The following is a 25,855-nucleotide window of genomic DNA, read 5'->3' on the forward strand; positions in this document are numbered from 1 at the left end:
ATATGAGTCTGAGTCATTTCACTTATGAATATGGTCTAAAGTTGCATCCATTTACCTATAAAAGTCTCCAGTTTGTTCTTTATGGCTTATCCATTCTTCAGTTAATGGTTATTTGGGTTGTTTCCATGATTTAGTTACTACAAATTGTGCTGCTATAAACATGAGTACACATATATCACTGTGCTATGGTATTTTTAATTCTTGGGAAGATACCCATAAGGGCAACAGCTGACACAGGAAGATTACAAGTTCAAAGCCTGTTTGTACTACATAGAGAATTCAAGCTCAGCCTGGGTTACAAGGAAAGGCCCTGTCTCAAAACAGCAGAAGATGGCAGAGTAGAACAAAGCAAAGCAACAGGCCTTGCAATCAGTTTTAATTTTCCTTGTTATAATTTCATACCCAACAAAAATAGATTTAACTTTCCAATTAAAAAAAGTGACCAAAGAAAAGAAAGATTACTGCTAGGGAAGGAAATCCAAATATTCATCAGCAAAAGTATACAGTTATTATATTGGAAGGAATTCTATCTTCAAGATGTTGAGGGAAAGTACGTAGGAACTTAGAATTCTCTAATGTCAAATGATCATTTCAGATTGAGAGCAAAATAAAAGGTTTTCTACACAAAGGACCTAGAAGATTCCCTGACACTGTTAGTCTGCTTTCCATAGCTGTGACAAAATACCTGAGATAAACAATCCACAGCCACTTGGCACCATCACTGTGAGCCTGAGGTGCAGCAGAACAGCATGGCAAGGAGCTTGTGGGAGAGCAAAGTGGCTCACTTCATGGTGACCAGGAAGAGAGGAGGAAGGGAAAAGAAGGAAGGAGAGAGAGAAAGAGACACAGAGACAGACAGACAGAGACTTGGGTTCCGATATTCCCTTTAAAAGTATGTCCCAGTGACTTCACTTCCTCCAACTAGGCCTCACATACTAAAAGTTCTACCACCTCCCAACAACACGTGCGCTTTAGGGGGACATTTAAGATCCAAATGGTAACAATGCCCTCAAAGACCTCTGGTGAAAGAATAAGAAAAGAAATATTTCAATGAGAAAAAAAGTAAACTTAAGACCAAAATATAAGAATAGTGAGGAGAGAAATGAGGGGAAAGACAGTTGCATTAAAATAATGCTCATTGTAAAACATCAATGTTCTTAAAATAATGGACCAACAGATACACCAAAAACAGAAATCAGTCATTGCCCAAAAAACACATTAAAGATTTCATTTGATTTCTCTAACAGTAGAACTACATGGCCATATCCTGTCATACAGTAGTTAGGGGAGTTTGGCAAGTTTTAGTTTCTTATCAATTTTTTTTTTTTTTTTTTTTTTTGTACTGGGGATTGGACTCTCAACCTTGTGCTTGCCAGGCAGGCATTTGTGCCGCTGAGCTAAATTGCTGGCTCTTATCAAATATTCATTTCCAATTTTATCTAGTTTCAACAAAAGCCATTCCTTTCTAGTGAGAATGAGCTTTTTTGTCATTTTGGTGGAACTGAACATAGAGTGCTGAACTATATTCCCAGCCTTTTTTAAGATTCTGAGACAGAGTCTTGCTAAGTTGCCCAGGCTGGCCTTTTGCCTTAGCCTCCTGAGTGGCTGATTGCAGATGTGTGTAATCATGCCCAGCTAAGAACAAGCTTTTGAAGGTGGTATTCTCTTTGAAGTTGTAAGCTTTCATATACATCACTTCATTATTTAGTAAAATTTATTTATAGATGAGGCAAACAAAGGTGGCTACCCACAAAGCCCATGATACCTCAAACTTTGAACTTACTATAAAGCTGGTTTCTTTAAGGAAGCCTTTATTGTCTTTACTCTACTACTTGATCCCACTTACTACCACCTGTGCTCAATTATTTTTCCTATGTCTGTCATTAACCAATGCAATCCTAATAGTCTTCTATTGCCTCTCCCCCGCAAAGATACTATATGCTCCTTGAAGCAAGCATGGTTTTTCATCTGCATCTGTCTGTAGCACTTTACACAGTACCTACCGCATAGTAGGAACTCAATAAATCTGTTGAATAAAGCATGGCTTAGATATTTAAAAATTATTCATAATTTATTATACTCAGTTTATGTTCAAATAATTTAAAATCAATATAATGTTCTAGGATGCTTCCAACTATTGAAACAACTCAATTTAAAAATATACAACTCATTTTATTTTAGTTAAATCCATAATATAGGCAAAAGTAAAAAATTATAAATATTTAACTAATAATGATTTATATTTAACTTGTATCTTATGGTGTACTACTACAGACACATAAATTATTTAAAACTTTTCCTAAATGTATCTCTAATTCTAGAAACTATAAAAATATTAATGAAAGTTGTATTAGTGAACTGAAAAATCCGATCACCAGCTTCTTAAGGAAAGAATTAAGCATTGGTACAAGTTAATGATGTAAAAATATGTTCAAACTCAAAAGTTGGTATATTTGAGTATAAAAACACACAATGACACAAATGGTTAAAATTTTCATTCAAACAGCTTCACATTTCTTGAAATATACATCTGGCAGAAAGATGAATGGTTAGTCTAAAATACAATAAATACATCAGTTCTTACAGACCCAAAAGTTGAAAATATTGAATAGAAAACCTGGAAACAAAATCTAAAATGAGCCTTGGACCTTTTATCACTGAAAACTGAGTTTCTAATTTTAGTTGTTACTTGGCTATGGGACAGAGGAGACCATTCATGTAGAACAGAGTAACTTTCTAATTTTTTATTTTTATAGAGTGGTCCAAATGATCTCTTTTTTTTGAGACCTGAAAAATTACTAGCTATTACTTATGATACAAGTTCTAGCACTAGCCATCCCTCAGTGGACACTCTAATAATATACTGGCACAATGTGGTCTTCACAATTTACACCAGGTGAATATATAACACTGTGGTCCTTCTGGTGACTACAGCTTCTTGGATGGGTGGCATTCAGGACAAATTCCAAGTTACAGTACATTGTGTTAAGTAAGGCTCCAGTGTATTGTGGAAATTTAATAACAAACTACAGCTTCTTTATGTATTTACTCGGGAAAAACTATATAAACTTTCTACCTTGGGTTACTAGATTCACATCTCCCAGAAAGCATATCTGTCATATATACTATTGATCACTTATTTTAGTCTTAAGCGATTATTTGATAATATTACCACTTCATTTATGGCTTTTAAAACATTAAGTACTTAATATTTGGAAAGTATTCATTATTCAGTAATTTCTGAAGTTCATGAAAAAAGATGTAAACAGCTTGAAAAATTATAAAGCCTTAAAAATCTATTTAAGGTAGAATGAAACATCAAAAACATCAAAATTCCATTTAAAAGTTCAATACATAATCTCCTTCACAAAATGAATCTATCACCTTACTTCTTTGTCAACAGAGTAAAGATCACAAAAAGCTTCTACTGAGGTTCAGAAACATTATCAATGCAAGTTGCTTTTCCATTTTCAAAATAACCCTTCAGAGAATCCACTTTGTATATTTTAGATTTTGAAAAATGATAAATGGGACATTAATGTTCCTTTTTAAAATATCTCAGCATTTCACTGCATAGATTTAAAATAAGCATTTAAGGACTTATGTGGAATCATCCTGTACATTTCTAAATTAAAAAGTTAACTATATTTAATGTTACATATGATTTATATAAAGGCTAGAAAGGCTTAAAGAGCTCAAAGTCTAAGTTTTAGCAGGCAAATCAGTTGAATTCACGTAATTCTAATCATCAAATTTTCCAACTAGTAAACCATAAAACTTTATGTATGAAAAGGTTATATTGTATTTATTTTATGGCTACTTAAAGTAACCATAGTTACTTTGAAAAAATCTGAGCAAAATAATATTATTATAGATCCATGGTTTAAAAGTATTGAGACACATGAAATTTTTTAAAGAATTTAAAAAACCGGAGCTGTGGATTTAGCTTAGCGGCATAAGCGCGTGCCCTGCAAGTCTGTGGTTGTGAGTTCAATCCCCGGTACCCGTAAAAAAAAAAAGAAAAAGACAAAAAAAAATTTTAAAAACTACCTCGGTTATGAATGTATAAAATTAAGGAGGACTTTAGTATGTATCAAAGGCCATAGCTTATTTATTTGCAGTTTTCTGGTTCTTAAACTAGTGAATTATACTCTATGAGCTATAGTTTCTTCTAGCTCTAAAGTTTTGATTATATTGTTCTGATTTAAGATAGTTAAGATCAGGCTGGGGGGGGGGCGTAGTTAAGTGGTAAGAGTTTGTGGTTTAGCAAGGGGTTTGGGTATAATCCCTGGTACCTAGATCATAGCTCAAAGTTGTCCACATATATAATGTTGGTCCTGAAGTAAAGATAATTTTTTTATACTTTTCTGGCTTTGGTACCTCCTAGTTGGTAATTAATGGGAAACAACCATCACATAACTGATTGTAGTTCTGTGCCTCATGTTTTGTCTAGAGTCCACAGTGCCCAGCACATGTAAGGGTGCAATACTTACTGAAGTAACTCAAATGAGTAGCAATACTTCGAGGATGCATTTTGAATTATAAAGAATCTAGAGACGATAGTGGTAGTTTTATAAAGCCTTCAAACAATAATTTCAAAACTACATTTTAGATTTACTTTGGTTTGTTTTTGTAAATAGAAGAAAATATGGCACAAGGATACATAGTTAAAGCATAAGTAAACTACAGGCAAGAACATATAAAAAATTGTTGCTATCCATGTATTCAAGAATAAATTTTATTTATAATACTAGATCCCAGCTACTCCAGTTAGTGATAGTTATTCATCAGTGACAGAAAAAAATATCTTTCCGTATTTCAGTTTTAACAACTGAAATTAAATTGCTTTGCTATATTGTAGAGTAAAAAGCAATTGATGAATTTTTGGAAATAAAAAATATGTATATACATTATCCTGAACCCTAGACCAAAATATATCTACCAACAAATTTTCTTGATTTCTATTACTCATAAAAATAAAGGAAAAATATATTCCAAGTATTTTCTTTATATAGACAATTTCAATTAGAAAACAACTGCTTAATAAAAACAATACAGTGGTTCACGTGAGTGGACTGATATGGAGGCAAAAGAAGTAATCAAAACATAACATACTATCCACCATACTAAAGAATATGTGCCTCAATGACACTATTAATAGATCATAGCTAGATTTTTACACATCTCAATTTTATATTCAAGAAAAGTACAGATCAACTTAGGTTATAAACCCTAAGTTGTAATTAAGAACCCCTTCTTTTGGCTTGCAAAATGTAGCCTTTTGATTTGATGATTCCTCTACTTTTCACAATGACGGAGTACCTCAGCAGCCACAGTGGTACCCACTCGCGTGCTTGAATATCAGGGATGCTTTCCTGAAGAGCTTCTTGGAAACTTGCTTCAGAAAGCAGTTCTAAAACAACAGCAATAAAACCCCAAAGTATTAAATTCAAAAGCGAAAAGCACTTTACTCTGTAAGTAAGCATTTAAACACAACAAATGAAGAACATCAAACCAAATATAAAGCCTGGCGTGCTGGTGGCGCACGCCTGTATTCCTAGCACTTGGGAAGCTGAAGTAGGAGGATTTCCTTGAGTTCAAGGCCAGCCTCAACTACAAAGCAAGCCCCTGTTTCAAAAAAACCAAAGATAAGATACGCTTATCCTTCCAGGTATGTTACGAATCTGAACTGAAATATCAGAAATGGTCCAGAAATTCTTTAAAAAGTATCTATATCTGCACTCTAGCCTGTTTAATTCATACCTTTTGTAGAGTAGAGATTAAACATTTGTGTGTGTTTTTTAAAGATCCTCACAAAATTCTAAAGTTGTGTATTTTTGTTTTTTTGAAAGACATTGTCTCACTATGTATTACAGGTTGGCCTCCAACTCATTTTGTAGCCCAAAGTGTCACAAATTTGTGGCAATCCTCCTACCACCGTGCTTGGCTGGAAACTCTAAAGTAAAGCCATAGCAAAATACAAGAAAATATAAAAGGTAAATCTACTAATTGGAAATGATAAATTATTTCCACTACTATGTATTGCCTTGTAACTTTTATCCCTGGGGCTTTCTATCATATATATATAATGCTATGATGAATGTCCTTCAATGGCATGCCTGGCTATGGAATGAAGGGCCAGAGCACATTCTTAAGGCTCTTGCACAGTATCCTGGCAACTGCTTTCCAGAGGGACTGTACTGTGCTTCACACGTCCACCAGCAGCTGATGTTATGAGTATCAGTCTTACATTCCTTTATTTTTTAGATCAAAGAATTCTAATGGGTACCAGAAATCATTAAAAAAAAAACCTTAGCTATACTACATCTTCCTATTTTGTTTTGTTGTTCTTTTTTTTTTTTGTCTTTTTGAGACAGGGTGTCACTATGCAGTTCTGGCTGGCCTTGAGGTCACTCTGTAGCCCAGGTTGGTATTGAACTTGCAAGCAATTCTGCTGCCTCAACCCCACAAGTGCTGGGATTACAGGAGTGTGCCACCACATCGAACCTATTTTCTTCTTTATTATTTTTATTTTGCCCTCCTTCCTGAATCATGAAAACCACAAGCATCATCTTATTTTGGGACCTCTGAATTAGCTCTTCCTTCTTCCCAGATTGTCTTCTGATATTCCCAAGGCTTGCTCCCTTATTGCCAGTCTCCAATTAATGTTCTCTTAGCAAAGAGGGCTTCTTGACTCATATATCCTACATAAAACTACCACCCCTTGCTTGGACACTTTCTCCTTCAGCCAACTTTTTGCCATAGCACATACTACTGATCATCATTTTAAATATTTATTGTATTGTCTCCCTCTTTTTTTTTTTTTTTTTTTGGCTTTTTTGTTTTTATCGGTACCAGGGATCGAACTCACGACTGCCTGCTTGCAAGGCAGGCGCTTATGCCGCTGAGCTAAATCCCCAGCCCCTGTATTGTCTGTCTCCTGCCATCTGACTGTAAGTTCCAAGAGGGCTGGGATTTGTCTTAAGTACAGTACGTTTAGTTATTCAAAACAGTGTTGCACAAATGGAAAGTTTCCATAAAGGTCAGAATCAACCATACAAATGGAAAGTACGTGACCATCTACATGCTATGATTTGCAATGCTAAAGGACCTGCCTATTGCCTAGTAAACTACTGTGATACTCAGCAGCATTAATAGTAATTATTTAGGCACTTTTCTGATTACTTTCCATGTATGAACTCAAACTCACACATTTGCCCTATGTATTAGAAATTATCCTTTATAAAGAAAAACTGAGACAATAAGAGGTTAAGTAATTTTTGTAAGTTATCCCACAGCTCATAAGTAGTTTTCACTATGAGCAAATTACAAGAACGCAAATCTTCCCTTGGAACAGTAACAATACAGGATTATCAGAATGTCTACCAAGAAGAGGACTCTGAGGGAACAGGGCACAATGGCAGTTAGATTTAATGGAAACGGAGGAAAGGTAAAGTCAATAAGGAAAAATTTTATAAAGTTAGTATCAACTACTTTACAATTTTACCCTACTGGTGGTTAAACTGTTACTGTGACTTGTAGGACAAAGGGTAATAGAAAATAAACCCATTCTAAAGAATAAGTGCAGTTTCAGTATAGAGGCAGACCTTTAGAGGACTTATAAACAAAATTTCATTTCACATGACAAGCAGACTTAAATGTTTTACAACTTCGTTGTTTAAAAATAAAAAATTTAACATATATAACTCATTAACTACTTTATGAATCAGTAAACATGACAAATGAAATAAAAAAGTATTTAATTATAAATTAAAATGTCAAAAATTCATTAGTGGTGTAGTCACAATCAGCCTATAAATTCTAACTAGAATGTTTAGGATCAAAATAAAAAGATTAAATATCAACTCATAAACATACATATTTTGCTGTAACAATGATGTTTTAGCACATAATCTAAATGTCAATGTTTAGACATACAGAAATAAAATAAAATACTAGACATATTAGTCTCTTTCTACTGAAAAAATGAGTTTTTTTTAAAGTGGAAGTTGAAGAGGACACAGGATGGATCATCAGCTACTGGTGACAATGACTATGCTTGGTAACTCCCAAAAGTATACAGATCCTGAAATGATATGTCTGCCAACATTTGGAAAGTTAAAATTTAAATGGCTTATATTTTATAGTAAATCAGCATTGTGATTCATTGTTAGACTGTCACTAAAATGACTCTTCTTTTTAAAGTTTCACTTATATATAGCTTCCACAAAACATTTGTTTACAAATTATGTTCGACATTCTAGCTTTTCTAGTTATCCTGTCAAACATTGCTAAAAAAAATTGTACAGAGGGCAGATAAGCCTTTCTCTTTAGTCAAATGTTTCTGATTAACAGTAAATATACACACATTGATAGTGATAATAAAATATCTAGTCAATAACCTATACTAAGGGGCTGGGGATTTAGCTCAGCGGCATAAGCGCCTGCCTTGCAAGCAGGCAGTCGTGAGTTCGATCCCTGGTACTGATAAAAACGAAAAAGACAAAAAAAAAAAAAAAAAAAATAACCTATACTAAGATTCTAAGTTTTGTTTATAGTATATCTGCCCTTTTTTGGAGATATTTATACTAGTTAAGTGGAATACTTCTGAAAAATAACAATTGTCTATCACTATATACACAAATGTCAATAATGCCATTTATTTATTTATTTATTCACTGCTGTGCAAGGATTAAACCCAGGATCTCAAAAATGCTAGGCAAACACTCTGACACTGAACTACTCTGTCAGCCCACCATCAAGTAGCTGTTGTAAGATAAGTTATCAGTCTTACCTTTTGGATCATTATGAGTCAACAACTGTATGTCAAACTGTTTAGCAAATGCAGTCAAATCAGGTGGCATCACACAGCAGGAGGCAAGATTAACTTGGTTACTATTTGGTTTTACCTAGAAGTAAAAATAAAATTATAACATCTTTACTAAATTAGGTAATACACAAAGTAGAAAGCAATGAAAAGGTCTTAATTTTAAGACATGAAAAAAATCACATTCTATAATGCTTAAGGTCTAAAAACAATACATATGAGTATTTTTATTAAAATATGCTTTCCAGGGCCGGGGATTAGCTCCGTAGCACAAGCATCTTCCTGGCAAGCATGAGGTTGAATTTGATCTTCAGTACAAAAAAAACCCCAAAAAACATATATATATTTTACAAACTCATTTTAGTAGTAATAGGGAAAGGAAAAATAGCTTTAGGAAAAAGAAAAGGCCAGTATAGTACTACAGTAGTAAAACATCTCCTAGTAAAACCATTTAATAATCCAATGTATATACCTGGAAAATAGACATGATTCTAAATGCAATGGTTTCAGTAAGAGACAAAATATGTCTTAAAAGTAGACAGTCAATACAATATATTTAATATCTAAAATATGACTATTAAACACATTTTACAAAGAAAAAATTTGATAATGTGTACTAGCTGTAGTGATTAATCTTTATCACCTGGAACCCACTTGGACTTTTAGGCCATATCTAACTACTAAGTCAAAAGGAGAAGGCTGAGGCTGATGTAAAAGGAATAAAAAAAATGGAGAATAAAGGTAAAAAATACTAGGAATATCCCTTATAATTTTGTAGATTGTTAGGCCAGGGAGTAGGGGTAATCACATTCATTCCACATCAAGTTGTATAAAACTGAATCTTACAAATGTTTAACAGCTAATAAAATATTTGTTATATATAATATTTCTTCACTTGGAAAATTAAGATCATAGCCTCATAATACCTAAGGAAAAAATTTTTTTTGTAACATACATAAAACTGCTGGAAAGAGCCTTCATCGATCCATACAAAAGCTTTAACAAATAATTTTTAGTGTTTCTGTCACTCATTTTAAATTAGATTAATATTCTGTTCTATTGGACATATACTTTTTTTTTTGGTCTTTTGAGACAGGGTCTCACTATGCAGTTCAGGCTAGCCTTGAGCTCACTTTATAGCCCAAGCTGGTCTTAAACTTGCAACTAATCTCCAAATGATGGGATTACAGGCATGTGCCACCATACTCAGCTTTAGACATATACCTAAAAAAACCCAAAACCTTAACTCTGAATAAAGCCTGCATCAAAGCTCTCATATTTGAAATAGTTACCCCACGGTAAGTGTACACTATGTGCAGGATGCTCAAGAGGCTGCAGCAAAGGCTAAAAAGGTAAGTTCCTCCCCCACAGTGCTTGGGTCTGGCCATTCTTTTTGCTTTGTTTTGTTTTTGGTACCGGAGATTGAACTCATGACCTTGCAGGCAGGTGCCTGTGCCACTGAGCTAAACCCCTGGCCTGGGGCTGGCCATTCTTTACCTGTGCCCACTGATATAGCTGCTCCAACTGTGTTTTGTCTAGGTCAGAGGTACCTATAGCAACAATTTTCTTGCTTTGGACTAAGTTTTCTAATTCTTCCCAGTAAGGCTGTAAATGCTCCAAGGAAAGATTAACTCCATCTTCAATGGGAGGTGAAGCAATGATCACAGAATCCAGCTGTGCAACTCCAAGGACTGAACAGGCTAATGGGAAGAAAAACACAGGATAAGTATTATCTAATAAAATTAAGAATTTCTAGTCTTCAAAGTATCCCATTAAGTTTGCTTGTCCATATAACTCACTAGTTTTCTATATAACATTTTGGGAGGTGGTACTAGGAATTGAACTCAGGACTTTATACTTGCCATGGCAGAGGCTGTGCTACCAGCTATATCCCTGGTCCTTACATTTCATTAGAACACTACTGTCTTAAAAAAACAAAACAAAACAAAAACAACCTGTAAGTACCCATTCACCTACTCTGTATGGCAGACAAAGGGTTTTCGGTTCTCTAACCACATCTAGCTGCCAAGTAAAGCTCACAGCCACTGCAGGTTCCCCTTTCTGAGGAAAAGGCTTTCTTCTTATTTCCTAAGTCCCAGGACTTTTCAGTAGCCTCCTTATCTTCATGTTGTTTTTTCTCCAATTCTACTTGCTCTTCTCTTGGAATTGGAGAATTGTTCTCCAAGTCTCTTGCTCTACTGTTCTCCATTCTGCTTGCTCACTAGTATATCACACGGATCATCCTTTTCTTCGGTAACTGGTGGTCACAGCAAGTAAGCCTGAAATTCTAACAACTAAATTTAATGGCCTTAATCTGTTTTTATAGAGATAGATATTTTCTATAGTTTATTTTAAATTACTGCTCATTTTACAGTGATGTTAAATGCACTTATATAACATAAATATTGGAAGAATGTTTTAAAAGAAAAAGGATTTAGTAAATATAATACCACAATAACTTAACTCTGAAAATAGATACAAAATAGTTGTTTTGTTCTTGTTGTCTTTGATTTTACTCCATCTATAGTAATAAAACAGTTAAGAATATGATTAAGGCAAATTTCTATTCCCAGATAGTTAACATTTAATTATTACATCTTTTACATTTCTTGTGTCAAAATATAACCCTATATGAATCAATATGATTCTACAGAAGCTTTATATTAATCTATCACAGAATTAGAGAAAACAATCCTATAGAAAAGGACTAATATCTAGAATATATATAAAAAAAACGGACATCTCAAATTTAAATACCTAGTCCAAAAATGGGCATCTGAACTAAAAAGACATTTCTCACATTGAAGAAGTAGAAACTGTAAATAAATATATGAAAAAATGTTCAGCATCACTGGTCATTTGAGAGATGGAAATAAAACAACACTGGGGGCTGAAGATTTAGCTCAGTGGCATAAGTGCCTGCCTTGCAAGTGTGTGGTCGTGCGTTTGATCCTTGGTACCGATAAAAAAGAAAAAACAAAAAGACAAAGACAAAAAAAACCCCAAAAACCAACACTGAGATTCCATCTTACTCCAGAAAGAATGGCTATTATTAAGAAATCAACCAATCACAAATGCTGGTAGAGCTGTGAGGAAAAAGAAATCCATGCCAGGTGTGTTGTTGCATGCCCTTAATCCAAGCACTTATGAGGCTGAGGCAGGAGGATCACGGTGAGTTTGAGGTAGCCTGCACTACATAGTAAGTCCCTACCTCAAAAAAGAAAAAAAAAAAAGGAACCCTTTTCCACTGTTGCTGGGAGTGTAGATTGGTGCAACCTGCAACCACCGTGGAAAGCAGTATGGAAATTCCTCAAAACACTACAGGTTCCATTTGACCCAGCTATTCCCCTTCATGGTAACTTCTCAGAGAATCAAAAGCATCATACCACCTTGATAGATGCACACCCAGTTTACGATAGCAGTCTGTAATTGCTAAATCTTTGAAACATTCAAATGCCCATGAATGGATGATTGGATAAAGATGTGAGGTGGGTTTTTTTTTTTTTTTTTTTTTACAATGGAGGACTATTATACCATAAAGAAGGATAAACTTGAGACCATACTCTTAAGTGAAATAAATTGGACACGCATGTTTAAATACTGTGTTGTTGCTCTGCTGTGAGAAACTGAAAGTGTAAGTAAGTATAAAATGTTTAACAGATATTGTGACATAAGAAAATGTTCAAATGGGAAGGGAGAAGGGACAAAAGAAAGGAAAAGAAAAAAAGTACAAGAAAATATGTAAACAAAGCTTTCATAAAGGGGAAGTGGAGTTGAAAGGAAGGGAGGGAAATGAGGAAAAAGAACAATCAAGATGTATCATACACAGGTACAAATTCCCTATGATGGGGCCGGGGATTTAGCTCAGCGGTATAAGCACCTGCCTGGCAAGTGTGAGGTCCTGAGTTTGATCCCTGGTACCGCAAAAAAAAAAAAAAAAATCCCTATGATGAATGTTACGTATATCTAAGATGTACCAGTAAAATTAATTTTAAAAAAGAAACTTTAAAGCTAGAGATTTAGGTCAGCAGCATAAGTGCCTGCCTGGCAAGCATGAAATTATGAGTTCCATCCTTGGTTAAAAAAAAAAAAAAAGAACTTTAAAAAGTAAAATTATGATCAGCTCATTTTCACCTTGACCTAAGCATAAGTTATAACTAAAAAACCTACTGTAACTTAAGATCCGCTATTAAGAAAAAAAAAAAAGTTAAAATTTTTGCTTACCCATGTCAACTGCATTTCTAGTTGATGATGAAGAATTTGATCCTACAATGAACAGTTTTGCTAAGTAATGAAGAAAATGAAAGTAATTACATTTGGTACATACATAGCATTAATATTATAAATAATCCTGAATGAATTATTTTTCCTTTCCTAGTAAAATAATTTTACAGTTTTCATCTTAAAATACAAAAGCAAACTGGTGAGGTGACATTTAACTATAATCCCAGCATGAGGGCGGCTGAGGCAGGAGGACTGCAAATTCAAGGCTGGCCTGGATTATGTAGCAAGACCCTATCTTGTTTTGTTTGTTTTGTCTTTTTGAGACAAGGTTTACTATGCAGTTCACGCTGAATTCATTTTGTAACTCAGGCTAGCCTTCAAGTCATGGTGATCTTTCTGCCTCAGCCTCTCAAATGCTGAGATTACAGGTGCATGCCACCATATGTAGCCCCTATCTTCTTCAGGAAAACAAAAATAACACAAAAATTAAAACAGAAGTATATTTCCACTATAGTTTTTAAATTATACTAAACAACTGTTTGTCAAAGGTAAAAGCAAAACTTAATTTACCATTTATAGACAACAAATCAGGTAAATATAGGACTTTAAATTACTCGAAATGTACGTTTTTATGAATTAAACATTAATGAGGCACATTATATGCTTTCTCCCATAAACTAAAATCTATACAAATTATAAACTAAACTATGTTGTAGTGAGAAGATAATTTTTAAAAACCTACAATCCTGGGCTGGGAATTTAGCTCAGCGGCATAAGCGCCTGCCTTGCAAGCAGGCAGTTGTGAGTTCAATCCCCGGTACCAATAAAAAGGGAGAAAAAGACAAAAAAACAAAAAATAACAACAAAAAAACCCCCACAATCCTACCTTCCCAATATTGTAATTTTGTTTTTTAGATATAACCTTCCAGTTTTTGGTCATCTGAAGCAAGTTACAACATTTTTTCTATTTATGTTTGATTTACATTTATGTAATAAGTATTCAGTATTGATATTATGTAGTAGTTTAGTTATCTTAATATTTTTATATCAGTAATGTGCTGAATCTAGAAACGAGGAAAATCTATAAAGGTAGAGACCAAAAAGAATAGCCAATGGTCTCATTATCCAAAACAATTACTATTTAGATCTTTTATGTAGTCTACTTTTATTGTACGATTTTATGAACTTTTAAATACTTCAACATTATTTCATAATTTTTATTTTACTTTATTTTATTTGGTACTGGGAATCAACTTAGGACCTTACACTTGCCAGGTAAGCGCCGTGCTGCTGGGCTATACTCCTGGCCCCTATATTGTAATTTTGACAGTGTTCAACTTGAGGTCCTATTTGTTTAACATTTAGGTTAGCAAATATTCCTCTTATAGTTCCAGTTTTCGGTTATTACATGTAAACACTAAAATATCTTAGTAACTTTTGTTCAATTTCTTGTTCAGTACACTGGATCATTTTCCAAGAATGAATTCTCAGAAATGTTATTATGGGTCAAAGGACTTGAATTTTCTTGTGAGTCTTACTGTATTTTACCTACTTCACAAAACGGTCTACCAGTTTATCACACCACCAACAGTAAGAACTGCTCTTCTAACCTTGTAAGATGTTCAATCAGTAAAGTCTGTGTAAATCTTCCAAAATTTAGAAACTTGTAAAATGTGAAACCCTTGAGGTCCCAAGAATTTTGGGATAAGGGAAACTCAGTATGTGCTTTAAAAAATACTTTAAAAAAACTTACGAGGTATAATATACATCTTCCCAGGACATTACATGGCATTTCTTTGGTTGCTAGGGAACTTGAATAATTTTCAATGTACAGACCTTATAAATATATGTAATACTGAGGCTTTGATTTGATTTAAATTGAACTTTATATGTACATATTTATTTTATATACACTGTTCAAAATATAATTTACTCAGTAGACAAATAGGTAGAGTAGCAGAAGAACAAGAAAACAAAAAATTGTAAAGGAAAATAGAAGTACAGACAGTGAAATTAATTAATTAGTTTATTTATTTATTGGTACCAGGAATCGAACTCACGACTTGCAAGGTAGGTGCTTATGCTGCTGAGCTAAATCCCCAGCCCTAGATAGTGAAATAGTTATGTAAGATGACTGGCATTCAACATATGCAACAAAAGTACTTGTATGATATGCCCTTTTTTTTGGTATTTTGAGACAGGGTCTTGCTATGCAGTTCAGGCTGGCCTTGAGCTCACTTTATAACCCAGGCTGATCTCGAACTCACGACCCTCCTGCCTCAGCCTCCCAAATGCTGGGATTTATAGATGGTGCACCACTACGCCCGGCTTGATATGCCTTATATTTGTTCCTTACTTTCCCATGCTAGATAATCTTCCTAAAACACTGTTTTCTTCATACTACTACTCTGTTGAAAAGCCATCACATGTCCCTTCCCAGGTGAGTCAGTCAGTATTTACTACTATGGTCCTACCTGGGTTCCCATATTTCTACTCTGTGAAAACCCTTCCCTTAGTATTCCTCAGTCTGTGAATTTGGGCCACCTGAAGTTACTCTGAAAGTGAGGCATTTTAGACAGGTAGAAAGGAGAAAGTTCAAACAAGTAGAATTTAGATACCTATCAAAAATCTCATGCCCTACAGGAACTGAGGACAAAGATGAATCTATGTCATGAACAATTACAATCAACTACAGAAAGAAAGAATGCTGCTTTTACTTCCTTTTCTACAAAAACAGCAAGGTGAAATTAACAAAGGAATGTGTTAAGGAGTCAAGAATATCTGAATGGACTCCTGGTTTAATCACTTACCTGCTGTATGACAATTTTCTTTTCTACCTTCTTTTTTAATAGATGTGTTTTATTTTGTTTCATTTTTAATATTGCTTAGGCTGGCTCTGAACTCTTTAAGCAATCTGGCATCAGTCTCCCAAGTAGCTGGTAGTACATGAACATGCCACCATGGCCAGCTGTATGATAACTTTTAAGTTATTTAATGGGATAAAATACTTACCTTGTAGGCTTGTTTTGATAATAATATGTAGAAATATAACCATAAAGTGGCAAATACAGTGCCTAACAAAACTCAAATGTTATTATTTTTTTGAATCAAAAGACAGTGCTCTATCTCATTTTACACGTGCACTTTAATTATAGTGAATAACATGACCACAACATGGTAAAAATTAATTGCACTTAGTGTACTACGTATCTTTATTTCAATCAGCTTACAAAGAAGGCCACAAACTGCATTAGCCCAAGGTCATATCAGCTTATAATCTATATATACACATCTAGAAATTTCAATCTATATAAGCTTAAATTCTTGTGTGTGTGTGTGTGTGTAGTGTGTGGTACTGGGGACTGAACCCAAGGCCTTTGCCCTGAGCTATATCCCCAGCCCTTTTTTTCTCTCCAGACAATATCTCACTAAGTTGCCCGGGTGGGACTTCCATTTGCAATCCTTATGCCCTAGCTTCCCAAGTGCTGGGATTATAGGCATGTGCCAGCCATGGCTGGTAATATAAAAGAAAGTTGGATTTTACCAGAAACTTTCATTTCTTCTCTTTCATCAGGGTTAATCTTCTCTACTGCATGAGATACAGTACATTCCAAGACATCTGGAAACTCCTATAATAAATATATTTACAATAAATATTGATAAATAAATATTATTTCTGATCAATTATACAGTGCTCTGCTGTTCATAATGCTCTTTACAGCAGAAAACTCACAGATAACAATTCCTTACTTGAAATCTAATGGAATTTACAAGGGTTGTAAAGGCCTGACATAGAGGTAAACTGCTGTGTGTGTGTGTGTGTGTGTGTGTGTGTGTGTGTGTGTGTGTCTATTTTCTGGGAAGAAGATTTGATTGGGTATTCAAAATAATGCAGGAACAAAAGAAAAAAATTAGAAAATAAGCAGAGGAGGGACATGTGGCAAAATAAAACTACTAGAATAGTAGGTAGTTAATTTTTCACATTGCTCACAAATTTTTTAAGAGACTGTTAGGCTTTAAATCCTCATGTCATTGACTTAATCTGCAAAAGGATATACATATCTTTTTTTAAAAAATTTATTTTTTAGAGCAATTTTAGGCTCACAGCAATATTGAACAGAGAAAATTGTATGAAGGTTGAGTTTGTACAAAGAATAGTAAATATTGGATAGTGGCCGGGGATTTAGCTCAGCGGCATAAGCGCCTGCCTGGCAAGCATGAGGTTGCGAATTCAATCCCCTGTAGCAATAAATAAATAAACAAATGTTGGATAGACTTTTCATTTACCTTCTGCCTGCACACATGCACAGCCTCCCATTATCAATATTCCCATCAGAGATGTACATTTGCTGCAAACAATGAGCCTACATTGATACATTACAATCACAAGTTTATGTGAGGGTTCACTCTTGGTATGGGCCTAGACAAATGTACGACATGCATCCACCACTGCAGTATCATACAGTGTAATATCACTGTCATAACAATCCTTTACGCTCCACTCACTTATCTCTTTTTCCCCACAACTCTGGAAAACCACTGCACTGTTCACTGTCTCCACTGTGTTTCTATAATGTTAAACAGAATCAAATAGTACACAGCCTTTTCAGGTTGATTTTCTTAACCTAGTAATACACATTTAAGGTTCTTCCATGTCTTTTCATGGCTTGATAGAACATTGCTGTTGAATGACAGTCCACTGTCTAGATGTACCGAAGTTTGTTTATCCATTCATCTACTAAAGGACATCTTGGTTGCCTCCAAATTTTGGCACTTACAAATAAAAGTGCTATAAACATTCATGTGCAGGTTTTTCTCATATGTAAATTTTCAACTCCAAGGAGAAAGACTGGTGGATCATATGACAAAAGTATGTTTAGTTATGGGTCACCAACATTTTAAGGTAAAACATTTCATTTCCTGGGGGTAATTAAAAAAACCAAGGGCCAGCTGGGCATGGTGGCGCACTTATGTAATACCAGTAATTGGAAGGCTGAGGCAGGAGGACTGCCATAAGTTGAAGGCCAGCCTGGGCTACATAGTGAGTTCAGGGCCAGCCTAGACAATATAGTGAGACTGTGTCTCAAAAAACAAAACAAAAACAAACAAACCAAAAAACTCAAAGGGCCATCCAGATGCACTGTAATGAATAATTATGAGGATATGATAAAATGTTAATATATGTATCAATCAAAATATACTAACTTACATAATGAGGTTTAACAAAGCAAACAGTGAGTCTTCTTTATGATTGGTGAGCATATTACAATACCCATCATATATCAGGGGTTTTCTAAGTGTTTAAATCATGCATAAATGGTCATTTCAAATAAACAGATTGATCAAAGATATGATCGTTAATGTTTGCATACAGCAATGAAGTTATATAAACCTGTAGTATGTTTTCCTGTATACTTTTAAAGTTGGCAGGGGCTGGGGATTTAGCTCATCGGCGTAAGTGCCTGCCTAGCAAGTGTGCGGTTGTGAGTTCTATCCCTGGTACCAATAAAAAACAAAAAAGATAAATAATAATAATAATAATAAAGTAGGCACATTGCCTGCCTGGCAAATGCAAGGTTGTCAGTTCGATCCCCAGTACAAAAAAACACATACATACATACATGCATACATACATAAATTTGTAAGAAGTCTTTGACGGAGTAGGACTTAATATATACAGAAAGGTATTTTATATGTTAACATTTTCAATAATAGCAATATAATGGCATTTAATCAAATACAGTTATTTCATCAGAAATTGAAATTTTATAAATTATTTCTAATAACTGTATTATTGTGGTGATATTCTACCAAAGCAATGTACCAACCATAATCATTCCTCTATTCAACCAAATGTCAAGTAGAGTAAAACATTGATGGTGAGGAAATCATAATGTGAATTATATATGAGAACCCTAGCATGTAGTCTAGCTGACTACAGAATCCACATTTTCTGCTTTATGCTTAATCCTACTGGGTAAGATTTTCATCACAGTAAACGCCACGAGAAGTTTCATGGCTAACTGCCTGTGGATTGATTAATGGTCAACTTGTAACACCTGCTGAACTGAATCAGCTGGGTTCTGGGTGTGTCTTTTACATCCAAGGACTGTTGCCAATGGCATAAAAGCAGAACTGGAGGGGCTGGGAATTTAGCTCAGTAGTATAAACGGCTACCTGGCACGCGCAAGGTCATGAGTTCAACCCCCCATACCAAAAAAAAAAAAAAGAAGCAAGCACCTCCCCTCCCTGGTAATCCGTGGCAGTGTGGCAGACTGCAGCCCTTCCAGGGGGAGAACCAGCAGCAGCTCATGAGATCCACGCATTGTTGGAACTTAGGACCCTGGGAAGCCAAGCAAGCACCTCCCCTCCCTGCTAACAAGACTGCAACCCTTCCAGTGGAAGAACCAGCAGCAGCTCCTGAGATCCACACCATGTTGGAACTTAGGATGCTGTGAAACCAAACAACCAGCCTGTCTCCCTGCTAAGCAATAGTGAACCTACTGATGCACGGCCTAGAGTCAAATATCCCACTTCCCCAAACCCCCTTCTCCCTCCCCCGCACCGCCCATTAGCAAATGGGAACCAGAAATCTGAGCATATCCGGGGAGGTTGACCATAGCAAATAAGAGGGACTTCCTTCTACCATCTCTTTGAAGGCAAATATTTTTATTACTGTTTTGCTCTTTTCTGATTAATAGTACTGCTCTATTCAATATTCTGTTTTGATAAGTTCTATAGTGTTCTGTATTTCATCTCAATTTGATATACGTGATTGAAAGAACAACCATTACAAAGATAACAAAATATACTGTGATACCTATTACTGTTATCCCAGTAACCTGCTGTGAAGTTCTGTACCAATTTCACTGTGCGATCTTAATTGGCTTTAATTCTGTCTAGTTCTGTTGTATACTTTCAAAATAAAATTTAAAAAAAAAAAAAAAAAAAAAGGAGGGGAAGATGGTGCGCTATTGATTCTCCTGGAGAATCTTGTCATTCTGGTTTTCCTGCTATGAACTCAGATATTTTCATTGGTGGAGGAGCTTGGGTTCTCCCTGTTGCTGATGATGGCTGCAGTTCTCTTCTAGGAACTCTGGTCCTTACCTTGAGCATCACTTCCTGGCTACAGTGCAGATCCCTTAGCCTGCTGGCATGGATCCTTCATCCTACTGACACAGACTTTCTACCACTACTGGTTTCAGGCCTTCCCAGTGCAGATCTTTGATACAGACTTACATGAGACATTGCCATGGGCTCTATGTGTCCAGCTGGAGCTGTGCAGGACACTGCCATGGGATCCAGACCCTCAGTTGCATTCTTTGGGTCTCTAGTGTTTGGACAGCCCTCTTGTACTCTTTTGCATTTAACTTTTTGGGTGAATATTATAAAATATTTCTATAAATTATGTGTCTTGCATTAAATCTATTTCCCTGCAAACCCTGATTATTTGAGTGCTCTCAAGTAACTTCCTGTTTGTACTCCATTTCCCTTTTGACTAGCATTGTTTCTACTGTATTCACATTTCACTTACCTTCACCAAATCTGGGCTGATTTGGGAACTCCACTCATTTAAGGTCTTTTGGATACAATCTCGAAGCTGCAAAAGGAAGGTATTTTGAAACTGTTAATCCAATTCTATGCACCTCCCATATTTCTACAATAAAAATGCCTTGACTTGATAAGCAGACAAAAAAATCAACAGAAAATGCCATACAAATTACAAGTTTAATTCTAACTTTGTTTATTGGAATTAAATGCGTTTCCTTCCACATAAATTGAGACCTGTTTCTCATTCTATTCATAATTCTCCAAACATTCTTTACCTGAAGCAGCAGTCTAATTATTTTTATAGTTTTTTGTACTGATGAAACTTTATGTAAACCTCTGAAACATAAAAACACTAGTAGAGAAACAAAAAAAATTAAGAATAAAGTTATAAACAGAGGGAACTGGACTTAAAATGAGCCTGAAGTGCCTGTTGGCTCCTTTATGTTACATTCCTTAAAGATTAACAAGTGACTCAGAATAAGTGTAGCTGGATTTACTACTACATTAGATTCATCTGTGGTGTTAAAGATTCAGACTCCTGAGCTCAATCTTGGACTTGCTCAGCACTCAAGAGCACAGACTTTTCATTTTGACAATACCCCCAAATACTTGCTAAGTATTCAAAAATCTGTAGGTCAAGCTACATAATGACAGTTCATAAACCATTTTTTAAAACTTAGATAGACCTCTAACCTATCTCAATGCTTTCCTGGGTAAACAAGTATTTCACGCTAACATTATAGCATATAAATTCATTAATGTGTTTATCTCCTCTGCCTGTGTGTTTCACACTTGTTTGACATTGGCCCAAAGCAGGACATATATTCGCTTAGTGAGTGAAGACCCATGTTCACATAAGAAGACAAAATCCACAAAACAGTTATGTAAGTTTACTACAAGCCATCCACTCTAGTGGCTTCTATCCTATCAGAAGAAAAAAATGCTATTGTATGACACACTAAAATGATTTATGACCACTAATTGGCTAACACTAGCAGTTTGAAATCACTACCTTAAAGATAACCAAGATCACAGTGTAGGTAATCAATGAAAAAGGAAATGAGTAACTAGAAGTTAGCCCCTGAATTGCACAAGCACATTTTTTTTGGGGGGGGGGGTGTACCAGGGATCAAACTTATAACCTCACGTTCTTAATAGCAACAACAGAGACTAAACTTCTGAACTCACAATCTAAATTACAACTGCTTATGATAAGAAGGTTTTTTACCACTTCCATCTTAGTACAGATGATGAAAAAGGACAACTGGTTTATCAATTTAAGAGCACAGAACCACCTATGTTAGTATTTATGATCTACAATAATTTGTGTGCTATTCACAATAATCCACTTTAAGTTACCAAGTCTAGTCCTTTGTGCAAAGAGTATTTATATCCAAATTGATGTCAGTAGATAAAAATTAGTTTGAATCCTTCCAGACAGATGTCATTTTTAAGTCAGTAAAATGTTGAGGCAGAAGGACTAATTAGATGTTAATAATTGTGCCAGGGATGGTTTGTTTCTTTTTGTTGTTGTTTTTGTTTGTTTTAAAATTGTAAGAAATTTTCCTCTAGAAGAATCATTTGTGTTTAAAAATTGCTTTATGAATTCAACGATTTAGGAAAATAATTATATTTTCAAAGTGTTCACTACTTTCTTGAAACTACTTTTTCGTAGCGTTTGGTTAGCTAAAGTGGTTGAAATTACTTTCTTAATTAATCTTGGATTCTGCAAAATTCAAGATAGAGCCAAGATGGTGGTGCAATCTTGTAATCTTCGCACTAGGGAAGCTGAGACAGAAGGACCACTGTAAGTCTGAGGGCAGCCTTGGCTACGTAGTGAATTCAAGGCCAGCCTGAACTATATAGTAAAACCTGGTCTCACAAAAAAAAAAAAAAAAAAAAATTAAGATAAATTAAGACAGAAGTACAAAGTTATTAATTACATGAGAATTCACTGAGTATACCACAAATCCAATGATTTTTAATCTTGTAAGTTACATGTTATCTACATTGGGTTATCATTAACTTTTTAAAATTTTGCTTTGTTTCCTGCTCTCTTCATTCTTATGGCACACACACAACATTACTAAAGAAAAATAGCACCACAGTCAAGCCTATCATTAGATCGGGAGTTGTATAAGAATTTTTAAAAAATACTTTGAAAAACTAAATAAAAAAATACCCTAATACGACTGGTCAAATACTCTTAAAGAAGTGGACAGACGTCTTGATTTCAGAGCCAGGTATGATGAATCAAGCCTGTATTACTAGCACTCATTAGGCCGAAGCAGTATCACCAGTTAAGAGGCTCATCTGGGCTACACAGCAAGCCTAAGGCTGACATGAAGTACGAGGTAAGACCTTGTCTCAAGAAAAAAAAAATAGTTGATTTCAGAAAATTCTAGTGAGGGATGGGGGATTTGGCTTAGTGGCATAAGCCTGTGTCTGGCAAATGCTAAGTCATGAGTTCAATCCTTGGTACAAAAACAAAAACTCCAACAAAAAAAATTCTAGTGAAACACAAAAATCTGCTAAGAGTCTTAGAAATAAGAACACATTAGAACTAGAAGAAATTTAACTGAACTCTCTACATGATGTGTACATTTTTTCAACAAAGAGGTTTTTTTTTTGTTTCTTTAATCTCTTCAAAAAGGTTGAGCTGTCTCAAGTACCACAGTACCTCCCAATTTGGAGCTCTGGTTGCTACAAAGTTTCTCATTTCATAGAAACAAAACATGCTTATCCTATTCTAACTAAACAGTTTTACTGCTGTCATTCTTTCAAGTGTTCCCTTAATGCTCTAGTTTCTTTAGTTTCCTCCTACTGTGATGATGCACCCTAAATAAAGTATTATGAACCAGAATTAGTCCTTGGAACAATGTTTTTCAAACTTGCCTGCATTAGTGTACTAGGCACTCATGATTTTAAGGAGATGGGACGTAGCTGCTCAGTGATACTGCACTTGCCTAGCGCGTGTGAAGTGTTTGGTTTGATCTGTCACATGAAAAGAAATTCATCTTGTCAACTGAAATAAGAGAAAAAAATGACAACACACAGTATGTATGAGCTAACATCTTTTTGTAAGACTCATGTTTCAGATACATTGATAAACATATAAACTATAAAACTATGAATTGAATGCGTAAAATGCATTTCTTATAACTTGTGGCCAATGACTTTGAAAGCCACTACTTTATAGAGTGTTGCAGTGACATAACAGAGAAATTTACTAATTTACATCCAAAATACTATACTGAATCATCACCATCAGTAATGGAAGAAATTAATGTTCTATTGCCAAATACAGAAATACTACGAGAAACAGTCAAAGTAGAGTGATTTAAACAAAACAAAAACTGAGCTGAAACTGGAACACAAAATAGGGTAGGGATGTTGGCTCCCATTAAATTTAAAATCAAGAGTTGTCATCTCCTAAAAGATGCTAGATTCCAGCATATACTTACAGAGAGATGCCAGATGCTACTGCAGTCTGTTTACCAGCATCTCACAAAAGAGCAAAACTCTCTTAGAACACACCTGACAACATCAGACTATGGCATTTTTTTCTTTTTAATTAATTTGTTTATCTTTCACAAGAAACTAGGTGCCTGGGAGATAAACATCCCTATGTTGAGTGGTTTCACATATTAATTTCTTTCCTTCTCACCATAGTCTGATACAAAAGTTATTAGTATTCAGCTTTAAAACTATGTAAACATTCTAGAGAGAGTTAACTTTCCCAGTGTCACTGAGCTCCTACGTATAAAGGTTTATCATTTTCATTTTTAGTTGGCACATAACTTCTGGTTGGTACATATTCCTTGGGAATTTTTTTTCGGTACTAAATTGCTTCGTAGTTTTATAAATGTTGGACCACCAATTTTTTTTAGCCATTAGTTGTGCAATGAATGGATGACAACTGACTCAGGAATGGCCAGTGTAATTCCAGATTAATCTCTGCTACTTTGAACCACTGCTTAGCCTTCAGGCAAATTAAGTGAGGCATATTAATTTCTAGGTAAGAAAAAAAAATGTCTATTCCAAAGCCATATTTAAGTCTTCAGTCGTTTTGCCTCGCAGTAATATAGAAACCAATGTCAGCACTCCTAAATTAAGTCTAAATATTATTGATTTGCTAGCGGCTAATCGCTCAACTATTCCTTCGCCCGGACGAGTAGCTGGTGAGCGGAAGTATGAAGAGGACAGAGCGAAGCGGGGACCTCGACCCAGCATCTCCGAGACCCGGCTCCGGGCCGGGTAGGGGCGTCACCGCGGCACGGCTGCACCTGCCAAGAGCTGGAGCCGCGCGTCCCATCTGCTTCGCGCAGACCTCGGACGCAGCCTCCCGCGCCGCGCCGGCGCGGCCTGTCCCGCAGGCCCGCTCACCTCCTCGCTGTGCGTGGACGGGCACTTCTTCCGCAAGCGGCCCCAGTTGAGCAGGTTCCCGGTCTGCAGGTGCAGGGTGCTGGCCCGCGCCAGGAGCGCTCCGGCCGCGCGACTGTTGGTACCCATGGCAGCGGCCGCCCGAGCGGCGACGGGACCGTGGGAGGGCGGGCGGATGGGCGACTGCCCCGCAGGACGATGTGTCCGGGGCCCGAGAGGTCAGCGCGAGGGTGCCGACCCCACGCGGCTGCAGCCCGGTCTGCGCTCGGGCGGAGGAGGCCGGGCGCCGGCGGAGCGGAGGAGCGGCGGCCGGGAGAGAAGAGCGACTGGCTTGGCTCCGCGGGAGAGTTGACTCCAAACCCAGGGAGCGGTTTCCTGGAAGGCAATGACTAAGCAGAAATCGCCGCCGAGAAAGTGCCCTGTAATCGTTACTCGTCCCGCGGAAGGGCAGGGGCGGGGCGTGAACGGGCTGCGGAACGCCGGCCCGCGGGCGACTGGCCCTCGGCCTGCGACTGGCGCGGGCAGCTGGCGGGCTGGCGGGCGCACGGGCCGAGAGCGCGGGTGGACTGCGCGGCCGGGCAAAGGCGCGCGCCGAGGCGCCCCCTGCCGGTCAGAGAGCGGCGCGCCGGCCGACGCATCATGCGCCGCGTGCGGTCGAGCGGCGCGCGCTCCTCAGCCAATGGCCGCCGCGCTGCTGATTTCCTCACACGCCTCCTTAAAAGGACAGCAGGGGCTGCGAGGCTTTCAAAGGACCGGTGGTTTTCGTTCTCACTGGGCCTGCTTTAGTTTGCCAGGCTCGCGAACCTTAACTCTAACTGCTAATGACTAGTTAATGGCGTGTTGACTTGCTGTTTGCAGTGTTGAGTCAGA

The 25,855-nt window shown here is 36.4% G+C and overlaps 1 protein-coding gene across 1 annotated transcript; it reads right to left on the reverse strand.

The window, feature by feature from the left end:
• Positions 1-2,480: 2,480 nt before the first annotated feature.
• Gclm (glutamate-cysteine ligase modifier subunit) lies at positions 2,481-25,531 on the reverse strand. The gene is made up of 7 exons (XM_063254502.1): positions 24,989-25,531; positions 20,586-20,651; positions 16,596-16,680; positions 13,052-13,111; positions 10,325-10,527; positions 8,795-8,909; positions 2,481-5,413 (listed from the first exon to the last, which is right to left on the reverse strand). Exons 1-7 carry the CDS (start codon positions 25,112-25,114, stop codon positions 5,244-5,246), a joined length of 825 nt encoding a protein of 274 aa, XP_063110572.1. The 5' UTR covers positions 25,115-25,531; the 3' UTR covers positions 2,481-5,243.
• Positions 25,532-25,855: the final 324 nt, after the last annotated feature.

This window comes from Cavia porcellus, unplaced genomic scaffold (assembly GCF_034190915.1).
Source record: "Cavia porcellus strain 051 isolate PalLab524CR breed Dunkin Hartley unplaced genomic scaffold, mCavPor4.1 scaffold_1, whole genome shotgun sequence".
In the NCBI taxonomy this organism is placed as follows: Eukaryota; Metazoa; Chordata; class Mammalia; order Rodentia; family Caviidae; genus Cavia; species Cavia porcellus.

Bases quoted from the DNA above. Each gene is read 5' to 3' on its own strand.
- Gclm (XM_063254502.1), bottom strand. From the start codon at position 25,114: ATGGGTACCAACAGTCGCGCGGCCGGAGCGCTCCTGGCGCGGGCCAGC. The intron at 16,681-20,585 runs GTAAGTGAAATG...TATTTATTATAG, and splicing joins TCAGCCCAGATTTGGTGAAG to GAGTTTCCAGATGTCTTGGA. The intron at 8,910-10,324 runs GTAAAGAATGGC...TTTTACTTCTAG, and splicing joins AGCTATATCAGTGGGCACAG to GTAAAACCAAATAGTAACCA.